Source organism: Musca autumnalis, unplaced genomic scaffold (genome assembly GCF_047663935.1).
Source record: "Musca autumnalis isolate F117 unplaced genomic scaffold, ASM4766393v1 scaffold_3, whole genome shotgun sequence".
Taxonomy (NCBI): Eukaryota; Metazoa; Arthropoda; class Insecta; order Diptera; family Muscidae; genus Musca; species Musca autumnalis.
The window spans coordinates 210,318,064-210,338,372 of NW_027411866.1; the positions used below are offsets into that span (position 1 = coordinate 210,318,064).

Consider the following 20,309-nt stretch of genomic DNA (forward strand, 5'->3'; position numbering starts at 1 on the left):
GGCCATGTCTGAATTTGGTATCCCCGCAAAGCTCATTCGGCTTTGTAAAATGACTTTAACTGACACGAGATCCTCAGTTAAAATAGGAAAGAACCTCTCCGAAGAATTTTGTACCAAAAGAGGTTTCAGTCAAGGAGACAGTGTCTCGTGTGATCTCTTCAACATCCTGCTAGAAAAGGTTATACGAGAGGCAAACGTCAAAAGAAGTGGCACAATCTACACCAATAGCCACATGTTACTTGCTTATGCTGATGATATAGACATCATGGGACGGTCAGTAAAAGAAGTAACAGATACCTTTATAAAGGTCGAAGGAGAATCTGCTAAAGTGGGTCTGGCGGTAAACGGTGAGAGGATCAAGCTGATGGTGTTGACGCGCAATGCGTCCATTGAGATCGGGCCAACTGTTGAAGTTGGTTCCTATAATTTTGAGGTAGTAAAAGACTTCGTATACCTCGGCACCACCGTAAACACAACAAACCACATCAGTTGTGAAATAAAAAGAAGAATTGTATTGGCCAACAGATGCTACTTTGGCCTAAGTAAGCAGTTTAAAAACAAAGCCACATCTCGTCAAACAAAAACAACGCTCTACAAAACACTGATACTACCCGTGCTGATGTATGGCTCCGAAGCCTGGGTACTTGCGCAAGCAGACATGACAGTGCTTGGCGTGTTTGAGAGAAAAATTCTTCGAAAGATCTACGGACCAATCTGCGTTGACGGTGAATATCGACGTCGTATGAACCACGAGCTGTGTCTGCTATACAACGACATCAATGTAGTTAAACGTATCGAGATGCAGCGATTGCGTTGGCTAGGCCATATCATAAGAATGAGCGATGATGAACCCGCTAAAAAGGCGTATAAATACGGACCGCTTGGCGGTGCACGCAGAATTGGCAGGCCAAGGAATAGATGGCGCAAACAAGTGGATGAAGAGATGAAAAGGCGCGGTATTCCAGAGTGCGAAGCAACAAATAGAGAGAAATGGAGATCTTTTCTTAGTTCGGCCTATGGAACAAATGTTCTGTAATGGGCCAGCTAAGTAAGTAAGTGAGTAAACAAATACCTTCTACAGATCCTCTATACATAAAAGATATGCTGCAGTAGTTCTTGTGTAGATAGAAGATCTTTCGTAGGATGCCTGTACATAATATTTTTAAATATTCCTTAATGCATAACATTTTGTGTCTACCAAGTACCATAAAAAATTCTAATAAAAATACATTTTAGCGGCTGCATAATAAATTCCAACAAAATAAAACTGAAAAAAAAAACACCCACAACTTGTCATAATAACGAAGCCATAACAATGAAACTACAGCAACAACAACAACATTAACGGACGAACGAATTATAATCAAAACTTTTTTGTTGACATTAACTTTTCGACGCCACTAACAAAAGAAAAAGCCTAACAACTTTGGCGTTTTACAGGCGGCTCGTTTCCACTTGGACTTGGCTATTCATTCTTCTGCTTTTCCTATTCAGCATTCATTGTTGCCTGCCTTCACAGCAGGACGCGCCTAAGTTATGGTTGGAGAAATAATTCATGTTGCGTTGTGTACAGCTCATTTTTCGCATGATATGACAAGTTTTGGGTTTATTTCGTCGAGCTTATTGTTGTTGCAATTGTAGACGGTTGTTTGTTTAACGGCAATGATTAAAACAAACAAAATACCAAAGGATATTTTTTTGCTTCTGGAAAAACATAAAGGAAAAAGCCAACACCATTTAGAAAATGTTGGGGAGGACATTGCCTAAAAACATTCAAAGTTTGTTTAATGACAAAAAATGAAGTTGTTGTTTTTTATGGCTTTTGTCCTTCGGTCATGGTTGGTTGTGATGTGTTGCGGTTACTGGAGACCGATGACGATGATGATAATGATGGTAAAGAATTGTAGAAGGTAGCAGTAGCCTATTGTTAAACAAATTATGGCCGGGAACAATAGTTTTTTTGTCCGACAAGGTATGGGAGGCTGACTTGTTTGTATTTTTTCGGTTCTTTGCTTGCAGCCAAAAAGTTACCGAGTTTTATGCTTGTGTTGAATGTGCGTGTGTGTGTTTTTTATTAGTTTATTTGAAAAGTTTTTAGGTTAGACCAAGAAGACAAATAAATGATAATGTTCATAATAATGGTTATAATATAATGAATATCTAACATTTTTGTTGGCAGTTCTTAGGTTAAAGTTATGACTTCATGGATGGTGGCAAAGGTGGCGCTTTGAGGTTTCACGCTGTTATTTTGACTCATTAGTACATGGAAGATGTTGTTGAAACCAATTTTCAAATAAGAATGTAATAGCATTTTCAAGAATTATTATAAGCTGAATCTCAAAAAAAAAAGTGACTCTAAAAATTAAACAAATTTAATATTAAAATAATAATAATGGTATACCTGGAATCCCTGAGCGACAGAAGTCTAAAGTAAACGAAACTTGCTCATCTCCCAAGGTGCCATCACTCTGAATTACCACAGCAGAAAGGCAAAACTAAATATTTATATCTTTGCTTATTGTAGGTATGTCTTTTGTCTCACAACATGCGTACCTTTTTGTTGTTCTATTTTTTTTTCTCAGGAATTTTGCCAAAAGTTTTCCATGAAATGTTTTCTTGGTGCGACTAGTAAAAGTTTTGGTAACTTAAGTTTACTTATCTTTGTAATATGATTTTTATTGTTTTACTTACAAGTTTCTTGTAGTTTGACAATATAATCTCTTAATGAGCTTTACATTGCCTTGACTTGACTTTTTTATCGATTTTTTGTTTGTTTATTCTTTCAATTTTAATTTGATTGTCTGGTTTATTCACTACAATTTATGTCTTTGGAATCAAATATTTTTGTCCAAAAAATACTTCTGAAATAGTTTTTATGGGGGAATATGGCATATTCGCAGATCAGAAATGTGCCTCGTAGATATAATGGTTTCAGGCCCCAGATATGTTAAGGTTAAGTCGGTTTTAGACAATTCGATTTAGCAATGTTAATGTCTGTGCTCTTGGATTGTTAACAAGAAGGGAGTAACCGATTTGGTCCAAACTTTTTACATCCTAATATGTCTACTAAACAAAGATCAACTTCCGAGATGGTCCACTAATAATGTATTTTCTATAATGATTTCTGATTTACCGTGCTAATATATACATGTATCCTTGTATGTAAATAATGTATGGGGATTTCTGAGTAAAATTGGAAAATTTTTCAAAAAGTGGTTTTTGATTTCCTTTATTTTTGCAGTGGTGATGCTGCTAATCAGGAAAACATTTTAGTATATTTTCAGATTTTTTTCACTAACGGTTCCAGAGATATCCCGCCTTGTTGACATTCTGTAAAAATTGTATACCAAGAAATACTCATAACTTCTTAATTGAAGAAATATTTTTTTATGTTTTATCTGCTATTTAATAAAAAATAGAAAAAAATTGGACAGTGGGCTTGAATGCAATTTTTGCGATTTAATATTTAAAATCAATTTTTAACAATGATTGTACTCTTCGATTTTCTTGAAATTTATTTGTATTACACTACAATTAGTTACAAAAAATGTAAGTCCTATTTGGTAGTGGGATTCGAATATTTACTATTTTTTATACCCTCAGCATTTATGCTAACGAGGGTATATATACACTTTCATACGGGCAAAATGTGCCTCATCGAAATAATGGTTTTAGACCCCAAGTATGTTTGGACCAAATGTGTTTCAGACAATTTGGAGTCGATTGAGCAATGTCCGTCCGTCTGTCTGTCTGTCTGGCTGGCTGGAGCGCACGATAACTCTCGAACGGATGAACCGATTCGGTTCAAATTTTGGCTTTCGTAATATCTTGCCCAAACTTAGTTTAAGTTCGAAGATGGGCTATGTCGGTCCACTCCTTCCGGTACCTCCCCCACAAAAGTTCGAAAATGTTCGGAAATTTTGTGCGCACGATAACTCTTGTAGGTACTAACCGATTTGATCCATACTTTGCACATCGTGAAATTTCTACCAGACAGATGAGGTTCCAATATGAACTCAATCGGTCCACTCCTTCGGGTACCTCCCACACAACATTTCGAATAAGTTTAGATTAGGACCTTCTCTCGGATCGCTTTGGCTTTTGTTGCAACAACTTGTATTCAGTGCCCCCATACGATGGTACAAGTTTGATCAGGGGAAATCAATACTTCCTGAGAATGTAGCCTGAAAGATGCAAAAAGCCAAAATTTGGCCTTCGTAATATTTTGTCCAATCATAGTTTAAATTCGAAGATAAGCCATATCGGTCCACTCCTTCGGGTACCTCCCCCACAAAAGTTCAAAAATGTTCGGAAATATTGTTCGTACGGTAACTCTTGAAGGTAGTGGCCGATGTAATTCATACTTTGGACATCCTAATATATCTACCAGATATAGATCAGGTTCGAATATGGACTATATTTGTTTACTCCTCCTGGTACCTTCTACACAAAATTACGGATAAGTTCACTTTAAGACCTGCTCTCGAATCGCTTTGACTTTTGTTGACGCGATTTGCATTCGCTACCTCCATTACGACGTTAAAACTTTTTTTTGGGCAAGTCCATATTTCTTGGGAAAACAGCCCGAAAGGTGTAAAAAACCCCTATGTCACCATATCGCTCATTTACTCAAAGAGTGGCATAACTCAAAAAATGCGTTTTCTGAGTTAGCAATTTCTATTTTTTCTACGATTTCTCCTTTATCTTGTGTCAAATTTTCATGCTGATATAACTTCGGAAATGGCCCATATCGGTCCTCCCAGAGGGTACCTCTCCCACAAAAGTTCAACATTTGTGTCTTAGTGCAGTTAATTCCTAGTCCACATTTTTGTCGGCAAGTGTAAATGTCCAAAAGGCCACAAAATTCTGAAGAGACCTTAAATACATTCGATCTGTCCGTAGGTGAAAGTTTCACTTCACATTGGCTGAGGGTATTTATCTGTCGGCAAAGCCGACTGACACTTTTTTACTTGTTATATCTACTTTTGATATTTTAATATAAATAATACTAGCAGACCCCAGTCCGCGTTGCTGACCCGTCGTAATGAGTTTTAATGACAACTTTTTTATGGCCTTTATGCTTGACAATTCAAAAATAGGTATTTTCTAACTCACTTATTCGGTCCATTGTCAAACCGAGGAGGATTTTAAATTTACCAACAGATTTTGTCTGTAGGTCTTTAGGCCCCAAAGAAGTTCTACATTGTGATTAATCGGTATATTTTTAAACCGATACATGCGTAATTTTTGCAAATATGGCGTTTTTTTAAATATCGCTTATTAGAGGTACCCCGCCCTCTCTGGAATTGAATAAAATATTTAGCCTGTTTTCGGGGGCCATCCCTGACATTCCCTCACAATTTTAGGAAAATAGGTCAGTAGTTTTTGCAGAAAAACTTTAAATTGAAAGTTTAGAATTTAAATTGAAACGAAAATTGAAACAAGTAGCAACGTACAGTGGATAATTCGAACGCGATCTTCTTAAGAATAGCTTCAAAAGTCGGAACATTTGACTAATATGTTTTGTTGTGAGTACAACCTATATTTTAAGTGCAAGTAAATATATTCAAAATATCGCGAAACTAATACGTATAGCAAAATATTATAGTGAATTTCGAAGGACGAGGTAATAGCATAATTTTCATTATAAATAGTGTTTTATGAGGACCTTTGTTCATGTCATTTTGTATTAACAGCATAAAACAATTCTTACCGTATACCCCCTCCAGAGGGGAAAGGGGGGAGAATGTCACGCTCGTCGTTTCTTAAAACACTCTTCACAGCAGCACAAAGCATAACAGGCGCATTGGCTTGATTTTTACACTCTAAATATTTATGGCCACTTTCTCCATACAAGTGGATCCACTGTGCAAGGGCGTTATGTTCGGCCGGGCCGAACTTGTTATACCCTCCACCAAGTGTTGTATTGAAGTAAAGTGGAACAATTAGTTTCCTTTCGTTTATGAAGAAGACAAATACCAATAAAAAATACCAAAAACCAAGAGTTAAGCTTCAATGGGGGATATAGCACGACGTGGACCTATACTAATAATTCTTTTCTGGCATATTTTGTAACCCCATGGAAGACTAAATAACAAATTTCAGTCCTTTCGGTGGGATATTGACGTCACAACCTTCAGAATGACGGAAATCGGGAGGTACCGTTCTATGGGGGCTGTCTGAAGGCGTGGACCTATACCGACAAACTTCATATAGACAGTTTTATACCCCAAATGAAGATCAAATGCCAAATTTCAATCATTTCAGTGGAATATTGTGGCCACAACCTTCAAAATACCGAAAATCGGGAGGTACCGTTCTATGGGGGCTATATTAAGGCGTGGACCTGTACCTACAAATTTATGGGGGAAAGTGTTATACCACCACCGAAGACTTAATACCAAATGTCAGCCATTTCTGAGGAATATTGAGGCCACAACGTTCAAAATACCGAAAATCGGGAGGTACCGTTCTATTGGGGCTGTATGAAGGCGTGGACCTATAGCGACACATGGGGGAAGTTTTATACCCCCAACCAAGATTAAGTACCAAATTTTAGTCAATTCGATGTGATAATGAAGCTAAAAACTTCAAAATACCGAAAATCGGGTGGTACCGTTCTATGGGGGCTATATCAAAACTTGGACCGATATAGCCCATTTGCAATGCCAAACATCCTAGGAGTAATAGAAACTTCTATACCAAATTACAAAGCTATATCTTAAACATTGCGAGCTGTATCTTGATTTCAACAGACGGACGGTCATACGGACATGGTTATATCCACTTAGAATTTTACCCTGATCAAGAATGATATATACTTTATCTGGTCTCCGGGTCGATGTGTTACAAACGGAATGACAAATTTAATTATATCCTCCATATTATGGTGGAGGGTATAAAAAGTGGGCGCGGTACAATTTTCTTTCCATAAAAACCTAAGTTAGGTTATGACGGCGTTTGATTTTTATTCATAAAGATATGGCGTTTTTTTAAATATGGCAAAGCGAAGTAGCCCGCCCCCTTTGAAATTCAAGAAAATATGCATCCTTATCGTACCGGGGGCCATCCCTGTACAGTTCCTGAAATTTTAAGGAAAATCGGTTCAGTAGTTTTGTAGATGTAACATATTTTCAAAAGTGGGCGTGATCAAGTCTTTGGGTCCTAAAAAAGTAGGCAAGGACCGAGGCACAATCACAATTATTAATTTGCAAACCAATACATTCGTATTTATTTTAAATATAGCATTAAACAAGTAAAAAAGTATCAGTCGACTTTGCCGACAGAGATATACCCTTAGCCTTGGTATATGTATGTAGGGGGTTTTAAAAATTTTGGGCGTATGAACCGACAAAAATCTTGATTATGATTAAAGAACAAAAGTTTTGCGGAGGAGATACTTAAAGGAATGGATCGACATTGACCATTATGGAAGTGGATCTCCAGCCACTACATATGGTTCCATAGGGTTTTTTTGCACCCTTCGGGCTGTTGGAATGGACTTGCCGCTGAAAAAACGTTTACCATCGTAATTGAGGCAGCGAATGCAAGTTGCTTCAACAAAAATCAAAGTGATTCGATAGCAGGTCTTAAAGTGAACTTATCCGATATTTTGTGTGGGAGGTACCGGATGGAGTAGACAAATATATACCATATTTGAACCTGATCTATATCTGGTAGATATATTAGGATGTGTAAAGTATGGACCAATTCGGCCACTCCCTTCAAGAGTTGACGTACGAACAATATGTCCGAACATTTTTGAACTTTTGTGGGGGAGGTACCTGAAGGAGTGGACCGATACGGCTTACCTTCGAACTTAAACAATGTTTGCACAAAATATTACTAAGACCAAATTTTGGACCGAATCGGCAGATCCGTTCGAGAGTTATCTTGGTGGTTGAACCACATCACACGGTCATAGGTTTTTTTTTTGCAAATTTCAGGCTATTTTCTCAGGAAGTGTGTACTTGCACTTGATGAAACTGGTACAGTCGTATGGGGGGCAGTGAATACACGTTGCTCAAACAAAAATCAAAGCGATTGGAGAGCAGGTGCTAAACTGACCTTATCCTTCCATATTGGAACCTCATCTAAGTCTGGTAGACATTCCACGATTTGTAAAGTATGGACCAAATCGGTTGCTCCCTTCAAGAGTTATCGTGCGTACATTTCCGAACATTTTCGAACTTTTGTGGGGGATGTACCGGAAGGGGTGGACCGATGTAACCCATCTTCGAACATAAACTAAGTTTGGACAAAATATTACGAAAGCCAAATTTTGGTCCGAATCGGTTGATCCATTCGAGAGTTTTCGTGCGCTCCAGCCAGCCAGACAGATAGACAGACGGACGGACATTGCTCAATCTACTCCAAATTGTCTGAAACACATTTCGTCTAAGCACACTTGGGGTCTAAAACCATTATTTCGATGAGGCACATTTTGCCCGTATGAAAGTGTATATACCCTCGTTAGCATAAATGCTGAGGGTATAAAAAATAGTGTATAGGGGTAGTACCCCGCCCCTTCCGTACTTAAATTTGTAGCCTATCCTGTACATTTCATGACAATTGCAGCAAAATAAGTTCAGTAGTTTTGGTAGAAAAGATTTAAATTGCAAACAAGTGAGCCAAGGCTATAGTCGGGTCGGGGCCGAATATGTGATACCCTACACCACTACCCCTGTTCATAAGCTTTTGACTAATAAAATTCAAAATATTAAAATTGGGATAGCTTAGCGCCTTTCCTCTGAATGTTTACATTAACACAGGTCAATTTTTTTGAAACGCATTTAAGTGCATCGACAGTACAACCCAAATAAAAAATGGAAAAGTGGGATGTATGCCAACCATCAATAGGCTTCTTACTGTGTTAGACCCCCATCAACCCCCAAAATTTCGTGAGGATCCGATCAAAATTTCGTAGTGTGATTGCACAAAAATGGAAAAAGGGATGCATTACCGACTATTGCGATATCTCTGTTGTTTGACCACCTATGACAAACTACTTCACATCGTTCAAAGGTGATATTTTCTACTTTCCTTGCCAGGTTTTGCTTTCGATATACCTCCTACAGAAGGGAGATATTAACTTTGAAATAAAACGTTTGCCTTTTTTCCAAATATTTTTGTTTGTCACATTCCGAGCCCTGAATAATATCCGACCATTATCAAAAATCAAAAGGTTTTTTTTCTCTGTGGGACCCCCAATAACACCCAAAATTTCGTGACGATCCAATTAAAATTGCGACCTGTAGCGTGATTTCCAAAAAAGTGGAAAAATGGGATGTATTACCGACTATTGCGATATCTCCGTTATTTGGATACCTACGCCAACCTGCTTTACATCATTGTAATGATGGGATTTTTTACTTTCATTGTCAGACTTTGCTTTTGGAAGGTCCCGAACCAAAGCTGTGATATTCGTCATTATTATTAAAATCGCAAAAATGAAAAGTTGTGTTCTATTATCGGCTATTGCGATATCTTCGTTGTTTGACCACCTACGATAACTTACGTTGCAAAGGTGATATTTTCTACTTTCATCAGCAGGTTTTGCTTTTGATATACCCCTTTTAGAAGCAGAGATATTCGCTTTGAAATAAAACGTTGACTTTTTCTCTAAATAAGTTTTTTGCCCATTCCGACCTCTGAATATTATCCGACCATCACCAAAATCAATAGGCTTCTTTCTCTGTAGGATCCCCATTAGCCCACAAAATTTCGTGACGATCCGATTAAAACTGCGACCTGTAGCGCGATTACAAAAAAATTAAAAAATGGGATGTATTGCCGACTATTGTGATATCTCCGTTATGTGGCCACCTACGCCATCCTACTTTGCATCACTGTAAAGATGGGGTTTTCTACTTTCATAGTCAGACTTTGTTTTTGGAAGATCCCCAACCGAAGCTGTGATATTCGTCATTATTAGTAAAATCGCAAAAATAAAAAGTTTGGTTCTATTAGCGGATATTGCGATATATTCGTTGTTTGATCACCTACGAGAACCTACTTTACATCATTAGGAAGGCGATATTTTCTACTTTCATGACCAGGTTCTGCTTTGTACCCCATATTGAAGCTGAGATATTCGCTTTGGAAAAAACGTTGCCTTTTTCTCCAAATAAGTTTTTTGCCCATTCCGACCCCTAAATATTATCCGACCATCACCAAAATCAATTGGCTTCTTCATCTGTGTGACCCCCATTAACCCTCAAAATTTCGTGACGATCCGACCAAAATTGAGACCTGTAGCGTGATTTCCAAAAAAGTGGAAAAAATGGGATGTATTACCTACTATTGCGATATCTCCGTTATTTGGTCACCTACGCCGACCTAGTTTACATCATTGTAAAGATGGGATCTTCTACTTTCACAGCCAGGCTTTGCTTTTGGAAAGTCCCCAACCAAAGCTGTGATATTCGTCATTATAATTAAAATTGCAAAAATGAAATTTTGGGTTTTATTTGCGACTATTGTGATATCTTCGTTGTTTGATCACCTACGAGAACCTACTTTACATCATTAGAAAGGCGATATTTTCTACTTTTATTGTCAGGTTTTGCATTTGGTATACCCCGTATAGAAGCTAAGATATTCGCTTTGGAAAAAAACGTTGTCTTTTTATCCACATAAGTTTTTTGTCCATTCCGACCCCTATATATTATCCGACCATCACCATCACCCCTCCGGGACCCCCATTAACACACAAAATTTCGTGACGATCCGATCAAAATTGCGACCTGTAGCGTGATTACAAGGTTTAGATGGACAGACGGACAGACGGACATTCATTTTGGTATATTCATTTTGGTATATATAAGTATGGGTCTACGACCATTATTTCGATGCGTTACAAACTTTTTTACCAAAACCAACTTATAATACCCTCCCCACATAGTGGTGTAGGGTATAAAAATCGGGCGTAAAAGTGGGCGTGGTCAAATTTTCTTCGCATAAAAACCTATGTCTATTTGTTATTACATAACTGATAAAAAATGCAAAAATTGATCTTTTCTATTTGGACCAATATTAAAGAAGTTATGAGCATTTCCTTGCATATAGTTTTTACAGAATTCAAGACCGGATATCTCTGGAACCGTTAGTCAAAAAATTTTAAAATATACGAAAATATTTTGCTAATGAGCAGCATTACCACAGCAAAAAATAAAGGAAACCCCTTTTTGAAAAAGTATCCGATTGCACTCAGAAATCCCCATAGATATTTTAAATAAAATAAAAGTACATAAAAGAATAACATAAGAATCCTTAAATATTATTTATCTTCTTCCGACCGTGCATAAAACACAACTAGATTTTATGATTTTTTCACACAAGATAAAAAAAGAAAAAACTAAACAAAGTGTAAAAGCGTTAAAGTTCCACTGAAGAGTATCATTAAATTTATGCTCCTACTGCTGATGCAGTTGTGTGCTGCCATAATGCCATCCATAAAAGCTTTACACATTATGAATTTTTATGCGATGATGATGCGATTCACCACAAGTTATTCTATTTACTTTTATACTTTTCTCAGCACTTTCCTTTTTTTCTCGTATTTAATATCATTTGTGTTTTCGTCTTCTTCTACTTATCGTTACAGGTCATTGAAGAACGTATCGTACACATTCCGACAGTACCCGCACAACCAGAACCATTTTATCAGCCGACGGGTAAAGAATTGAAACCAAATCCAGTTGGTGAGGAAAATGGTATTGTTGTATTCAACTACAATCCCATAAGTGCAGTAAATTATGTAAGTTGAAAATGTTCTGTAATATGAAACGGCTTTTTTGTTGAGTTTTTTTTTTGTTTCGTTGTGGCATAAAATTAAGGGAATGGCTGACATATCTTTGTTATAGTTTTTAGTTTTAAATTGTATGACATTTAAATCCCTAGCACACACACACCAACAACTAATCCTATCTGACATACATAGTTCGTAGGTTAAAAGGCCAATTATGTATTTAGTATTGCATTTCATAAGGGAGTTCACAGCTAACAAATAAATACATATGTATTGTATTTTCATAACTGCCATTATCAGCATCGATATGTTGTGTTTAGCTAAATTTATTGCAATCGAATTTATTATGCAATTGACACACCAATGTATGTATATGTAAACCTAATTTATGTTAACATAAATTTTGTAAATAATTATTTAAACTTTTGTACATTAGCCAATACATCGACAATTACACAAAATATAAAAGAAAGTCTGGGGCACGGAAAATTCCAGTTAGGGAAGAAAGGCCTTGGTGAGTATATTAAGAACCCCGAAGGACACATCCGCCGTGAGTCGAACTTCCGCGTTATGGCGTGATGAAGTCTTTGCTAGAGACCATATAAGCCATCAGGAATTAGCGTTAAATCTTTGTTCACTGTTGCTTTAGCTTATTTTTGAGGTGACATGTCTTCAGTCGAATCGAATGAGGATTATTTTCGTAGAGCACTTCGACCTTCTAACTCGCTTCCTTCAATGTCCTTTTCGTCCTTTATTTTAAGAGTCGCTATAAAAGTACCACAAGATGACGTTTTTCAGCTTCGAAATGTTCTGCAAAAATGTCGGTCAGAAAATTTTAGGTACGCCTCTCATTGACAACAAATCGATTTTGTCGCGAAGCTGAAAAACGTCATCTGTGGTACTTTTATAGCGGCTCTTAAAATAAAGGACGAAAAGGACATCGAAGGAAGCTAGTTAGAAGGTCGAAGTGCTCTACGAAAATAATCCTCATTCGATTCGACTGAAGACATGTCATCTCAAAAATTAGCTAAAGCAACAGTGAACAAAGATATAAAGGCCAGAACAGAACAATCGTCGCTTGCTTTGCTTGTTTCCCCAAATGTCAAATTATAAAGGAATGCCAGAGCCTCTTTGCAAATCCGCCTGCGTTCTCCTTTAGGAGGCTCTGGCATTCCTTTATAATTTGACATTTGGGAAGCAAACAAAGCAAGCGACGATTAATTCTGTTCTGGCCTTAACGCTAATTCCTGATACCTTACAGCGTCTCTAGCAAAAACTTCATCACGCCATAACGCGGAAGTTCGACTCACGGCGGATATCTCCTTTGGGATTCTTAATATACTCACCAAGGGCTTTCATCTTCAAAAAGAATTATCTCTGCCCCAAAATTTGTGTTCACAGTGTTATTATCATAAATATATTGATCAGGCGTTTTGTTGTTATCGCTGCCCAGCACATCAAATGCCAGATGTCCGACACGTCGAAACAATTTCGGAAGCAAAATCTGAACGATTCGTTCCGATTTCTACACGATTTATTGGAGGGGAACCCGTTCAGATTTTGTACCGATATCGTTCCGATTTCGGAGCAAATGTTGCAAATAAATTTCCTACGGCACTACTTTAGAGGTGGTATATTCGAAAGGGTCCAGCGCACTTACTTAGTTGGATTTTTACAGAACGTTTGTTCCATAATCCGAACTAAGAAAATATCTCCAATCATCTCTGTTTGCTGCTGTATTTTCCCAATCTAGGATATGGAGTTTTCTGATGTCAAGTTTCACTTTTTCGCTCCAACGTAGCCTTGACCTTTCATTTCTGCGTGTGCCGCCATGCGGCCCGTATTTAAAGGCTTTTTTAGCGGGTTCATCATCTCTCATTCATATGGCATTGTATAGCCAACGCAATCGTTGTACCTCGATTCGTCAACTATACCGGATGAGCTTTGCGGGGATACCAAAATCAGACATGGCTACTTTATAATCGACAAAAAGGTGGTAGGTGTCGATCTGCATGTCTTGGGTCTTTTTCAGGATTTGTCTCATGGTAAATGTATGGTCAATGGTGGATTTTCCCGCTCTAAAGCTGCACTGATAGGGTCCAATTACTTCATTGGTCATAGGCTTTAGTCTTCACACAATATGCCAGATACTATCTTGTATGCAATAGGGAGCAGACTTATGCCCTTGTAATTGGAGCACACAGTCTTATCTCCTTTCTTGTGGACTGGACATAGGATGCTCACGTTCCAATCGTTGGGTACGCGTTCTTCCTGCCAGATGGTGCTAACTAGCTGGTGCACACACCTAATCTGCGTGTCGTCTCCGGTTTTGAACAGCTCGGCTGCTAGGCCATCGGCTCCTTACTACTACTTACTACTCATTTTTTATACCCTCCACCATAGTGTGGAGGGTATATTAACTTTGTTTTTCTGTTTGCAACACATCGAACAATTGAGCTAGAGCGCTATATTTTCTTTCTTCCCTACGCAGGTCAAGTTCGAAAATGGACTATATCGGAACACTTTCTGGTATAGCCCCCATACCAGTACCTCCCTATTTTCGGTATTTTGGAGATAGTAGCTACATTTTTTGACCGAACTACCTGTAATTTCACGTTTGGGGTTCCCAGTGGTCACAAAATATCTCCACTAAAAACCGTCAACATAGGTCCATGTTGCGGTATAGACCCCATATAACCGTACCTCCCGATTTTCGGTATTTTGAGGATATTAGCTAAAAATTTTCACCGAACTGCATGTAATTTGGCATTTGAGGTTACTAGTGATCACAAAACATCTCCACCTAAAACTGTCAATATATGTAGGTCCATGTTTTGGTATAGCACCCATATAACGGTACCTCCCGATTTTCGGTATTTTGAGGATTTTAGCAAACAATTTTTCACCGAACTGTCTGTAATTTGACAGTTGAGGTTCCCAGTCACAAAACATCTCCACCAAAAACCGTCAACATAGGTCCATATTTCGGTATAGCGCCCATATAACGGTACCTCCCGCTTTCCTGTATTTTGTGGGTTTTAACTAAATGTTTTGAACTAGCCAAACTAGCTGCCATTGAGCATTTGAGGTTCCCAGTGGTCACAAAACATCTCCACCTAAAACTGTCAACATGGGTCCATGTTTTGGTATAGCCCCCATATAACGGTACCTCCCGATTTTCGGTATTTTGAGGATTTTAGCTACAATTTTTGACCGAACTGTCAAACTACATTGTACAGTTGAGGTTACAAGTGATCACAAAACATCTCCACTAAAAACTGTCAACATGGGTCCATGTTTTGGTATAGCCCCCATATAACGGTACCTCCCGATTTTCGATATTTTGAGGAGTTTAGCCAAAATGTTTCACCGAACTGCCTGTTATTTGACAGTTGAGGTTCCTAGTGATCACAAAACATCTCCACTAAAAACTGTCAACATATGTAGGTCCATGTTGCGGGGCGATTTTCGGCAGTTTTTCACCGATTTTGTTTTTTTGATTTTAGCTACAATTTTTTGTGTTTTTACCTTATTTAGTATCAGTGATCACAAAATATCTCTGCCTAAAATTGTGGACAGAAAAGAAAATAATTATTCCGTTTTAGTTCAGAATAGTTTATGGTAGAGGGTATAAAAAGTTCGGCCCGGGAGAACTTAAAGCTTTTTTACTTGTTTTTTTTTTTCAGTCGGTTTATTGCTGTCTTTACATCATCTTGACCGGGCGGTATACATTCAATACCATCTTCTGGGATTGGATGTGTGGTATCTTCGTCGTCTTCGTTAGAATTGGATAGCAACAGTTTGGAAAAATGTTCTTTCCATATCCCGAACACACTATCTGTATCAGTTACCAACTGACCTTGCTGGTCTCTATAAAAGAATGTTGCTGTACCAAAGTCATCATCTTTTGTAGAATTTTCGGACTTCTGACTCCTGTACATCTCGATTTTTGTCACTCTCCCGATTTTCCATTTCTCTCTTTTTTCCTGTGGAAAATACGTTTCTTCTCTCTCCTTTTCTCCCAATACCTCCCCTCGTTCGCTACGCTTTGTTAGCGGTAGCAGCACGACACTTCTGGTCATACCATGGATTCCTTGGTGAAGGCCTCTGTTATCCAAGTATGGATTTTGCGGCTGTTTACATGGAGTGGGCAATGTTTTGCCATTGTCCTGATATGTTATTGGGACGAGGAGTGCTTTCATTAAGCAATTGGGTCAGTTGAGTGGAATATGCTGTGGCTATGTGTTCTGTTTGTAGCCTACCGATGCCCAACTTCCGTGTTGTGTCTGTTCGTGCTTTATTTGTAACGTTTAAACGGGTACGTACCTTTGCTGCAGCAAGGTAGTGGTCCGAATCAATGTTTGTTCCTCGGAACGATCGTCCATCCAACGCGCTAGATAAATGCCTTCTACCTATCACAACGTGATCTATTTGATTTCATGTTTTTTAATCCGGAGACAGCCAGGAGCCCTTATAAATGTAGAGATGCTTAAATCTGGTCCAGCTAACTCCCATGTTTTTTTAGCTGCAAAGTCTATCAGCCTCAATCCATTGTCAGATGTTTCACTGTAGATACTAAATTTCCCGACTGTTGGGCCATATTCTCCTTTCCACCTTTGGTATTAAAATCGCCTGGAATAATTTTAATGTGAGCAAATAAAACTGATGTTAAATAATTTTGCTTTTATTCGAATTGTAGCAAACCTTTCATTCACTGGAGTGAAGCTGGAGAGCAGATATTTTAGTCTCCGACCAATTACAAATCCGCATCCAAACTCGAGCTTTGTGTCATGGCAGCTGTAATACATTGCGTCACCTTTAGGTGCTGTTGCAACGCTTTTTCCAATCCATCGTATTTCCTGTATGGCAATTATATCGACCTTGTGTTTTTCAAGTACACCTGCCTTCTCTATAAAGAGTGCAGGACAAATTCGCAGATCATGGTCCTTAAAATGATTGAGGGGTCGTGAACTTTATTTAGAGGGGTATGTTTTTCTTTCGTTTTTTTATATTAGGCTGCCTTTTATAAGGGGGGAGGGCTACTATCCTGACGCCCAAAACCAAGTTTTTAACGTTCTTATGTTGAACGTGCGGCACATGTTTGCTCACTACCTTTAACTGATGTTAAAGGCAGCTCCCCAGGTGACACCACGGGGAGGTCAGTGTCCACTTGAGATGAGAGAGGGACAAAGATAAATACGGTCAGGGCCGTTCAACATGTTCGAACAGAAAAAATAAATTTACTGAGGGGGGAACTAAAAGTGTACTCGTCAAGAGTAGTATCTGATAGATTTCGACCGAATTTTACATGCGCTCTTATTAATATGGCATAGAAAAATAGAGTATAATCGATATAATCGATGTTTTTTCTGCTCACAAGTGTACTCCTGCTCGAATTCGAGTGGAGAGTAACATTTTCGCGAGCATAAGTTCAACCAGTTTTCATTAAGTGCAGTTTAAGGGCTGCTCGAGAATCGTTTTGGAGTTCTTTACTTTACTGAAGGAGATAATGGCACATAAGCTCTAAAAAGACAACCTTACGACATTTTATAGTCTCAGCTCTTTATATACACTTTTATACAACCAACAATTGTGCCTCATGGAAATAACCGCTTCAGACAATTTGGAGATGATTTACCCATGTCCGTCTGTCTGTCTGATTGATTGGCTGAAGTGCAGAATAACTCTCGAAAGGATGAACCGATTTGGTCCGAAATTTGGCCTTCTCAAAATTTTGTCTAAACTTTGTTTAAGTTCAAAGCTGAGGCCTATCGGTTCACTCCTTCAGGGCCAAATCCATATTGTTGTCAGCAAGTTCATACAGCCCAAAGGTATATCTCTGCCGGCTAAGCCGACTGATACTTTTTTACTTGTTATCACTAACATCATTTTGTATGGCATTAGAAAAATACTAACTAAAAAACAACTACATTTAAAACACACTCTCTGTCGATTAGTTTTTGTTGTTGTTGTGATTGTTGCAAGCAAATGTGAATGCTTTTTAGCTAACATAAAAGTAGAAATGCATTAAAGTAAACAATAGAATGTAAATACAACGGCGAAAATGCCTGCAAAACGTTTTCTAAAGGCAAACAAAACGGGGAAATTGAAAAAAATAAAAAAAATAAACATCAAACAACAACTGTGCCGGCGTTTGTGAAAAAACGGATACTCACACGTTTTCCTAAAAATAAAATAAAAAAAATAAAAAAAAAACCTTAAACTTGCAAACAAACAAATGACAACCTCGAACATCTGTCGACATCAATGACAACTTAAATCGCACAATGCGCGAACGAATGTAATACTGATAAAATGATTGAAAGAATATTGGGATGATAAACTGCACCTAGATAAACGTTAGATAATGTAATCTGATATAGTGTTAATGGAAAAATTAAATTATTTCTCCTTAAAAAAATTGGCCACATTTATTGGCATTGAAAAATATTCTTTAAAAAATCCGCGATTATTGTGGTGATAATCCTTCAAAAGATTTATTAAAAAATCTTCGTTTATTTGTCGGATATTCCTTGAAAAATATCCTTAAAAAATACAGGTTTATTTTCTGATATTCCTTGAAAAATGTTCCTTAAAATATCCAGGTTTAATTCTTTAAAAACTCCACGATTATTTGGGTGATATTTTTTGAAAAGTATTCTTTAAAAAATCCACGATTATTTGGGTGATATTTTTTGAAAAATATTCTTTAAAAAATCCACGATTATTTGGGTGATATTTTTTGAAAAATATTCTTTAAAAAATCCACGATTATTTGGGTGATATTTTTTGAAAAATATTCTTTAAAAAATCCACGATTATTTTGGTGATATTTTTTGAAAAATATTCTTTAAAAAATCCACGATTTTTTGAAAAATATTCTTTAAAAATTCCACGATTTTTTGAAAAATATTCTTTAAAAAATCCACGATTTTTTGAAAAATATTCTTTAAAAAATCCACGATTTTTTGAAAAATATTCTTTAAAAAATCCACGATTTTTTGAAAAATATTCTTTAAAAAATCCACGATTTTTTGAAAAATATTCTTTAAAAAATCCACAATTTTTTGAAAAATATTCTTTAAAAAATCCACAATTTTTTGAAAAATATTCTTTAAAAAATCCACGATTTTTTGAAAAATATTCTTTAAAAAATCCACGATTTTTTGAAAAATATTCTTTAAAAAATCCACGATTATTTGGGTGATATTTTTTGAAAAATATTCTTTAAAAAATCCACGATTATTTTGGTGATATTTTTTGAAAAATATTCTTTAAAAAATCCACGATTTTTTGAAAAATATTCTTTAAAAAATCCACGATTTTTTGAAAAATATTCTTTAAAAAATCCACGATTTTTTGAAAAATATTCTTTAAAAAATCCACGATTTTTTGAAAAATATTCTTTAAAAATTCCACGATTTTTTGAAAAATATTCTTTAAAAATTCCACGATTTTTTGAAAAATATTCTTTAAAAAATCCACGATTTTTTGAAAAATATTCTTTAAAAAATCCACGATTTTTTGAAAAATATTCTTTAAAAAATCCACGATTTTTTGAAAAATATTCTTTAAAAAATCCACGATTTTTTGAAAAATATTCTTTAAAAAATCCACGATTTTTTGAAAAATATTCTTTAAAAAATCCACGATTTTTTGAAAAATATTCTTTAAAAAATCCACGATTTTTTGAAAAATATTCTTTAAAAAATCCACGATTTTTTGAAAAATATTCTTTAAAAAATCCACGATTTTTTGAAAAATATTCTTTAAAAAATCCACGATTTTTTGAAAAATATTCTTTAAAAAATCCACGATTTTTTGAAAAGTATTCTTTAAAAAATCCACAATTTTTTGAAAAATATTCTTTAAAAAATCCACGATTTTTTGAAAAATATTCTTTAAAAAATCCACGATTTTTTGAAAAATATTCTTTAAAAAACCCACGATTTTTTGAAAAATATTCTTTAAAAATCCACGATTTTTTGAAAAATATTCTTTAAAAAACCCACGATTTTTTGAAAAATATTCTTTAAAAAATCCACGATTTTTTGAAAAAATATTCTTTTAAAAATCCAAGATTTTTTGAAAAATATTCTTTTAAAAATCCACGATTTTTTGAAAAATATTCTTTAAAAAATCCACGATTTTTTGAAAAATATTCTTTAAAAAATCCACGATTTTTTGAAAAAATATTCTTTAAAAAATCCACGATTTTTTGAAAAATATTCTTTTAAAAATCCACGATTTTTTGAAAAATATTCTTTTAAAAATCCACGATTTTTTGAAAAATATTCTTTAAAAAATCCACGATTTTTTGAAAAATATTCTTTAAAAAATCCACGATTTTTTGAAAAATATTCTTTAAAAAATCCACGATTTTTTGAAAAATATTTTTTAAAAAATCCACGATTTTTTGAAAAATATTCTTTAAAAAATCCACGATTTTTTGAAAAATATTCTTTAAAAAATCCACGATTTTTTGAAAAATATTCTTTAAAAAATCCACGATTTTTTGAAAAATATTCTTTAAAAAATCCACGATTTTTTGAAACATATT

General features: G+C 36.0%; 2 protein-coding genes across 19 annotated transcripts in view; one reads left to right on the forward strand and one right to left on the reverse strand.

Moving 5' to 3' along the window:
• Positions 1-20,309, reverse strand: part of Nadsyn (NAD synthetase) — a 443,475-nt gene that overhangs the window by 278,501 nt on the left and 144,665 nt on the right. The window lies entirely within an intron of this gene.
• The window catches only part of Nna1 (Nna1 carboxypeptidase), a 411,438-nt gene that overhangs the window by 253,504 nt on the left and 137,625 nt on the right, over positions 1-20,309 (forward strand). For all 16 annotated transcript variants that reach the window (XM_073976458.1, XM_073976461.1, XM_073976468.1 and 13 more), the window contains one exon: positions 11,606-11,758. In XM_073976458.1, coding sequence (XP_073832559.1) covers positions 11,606-11,758 — 153 coding nt within the window. The remainder of the gene's footprint in view (positions 1-11,605; positions 11,759-20,309) is intronic.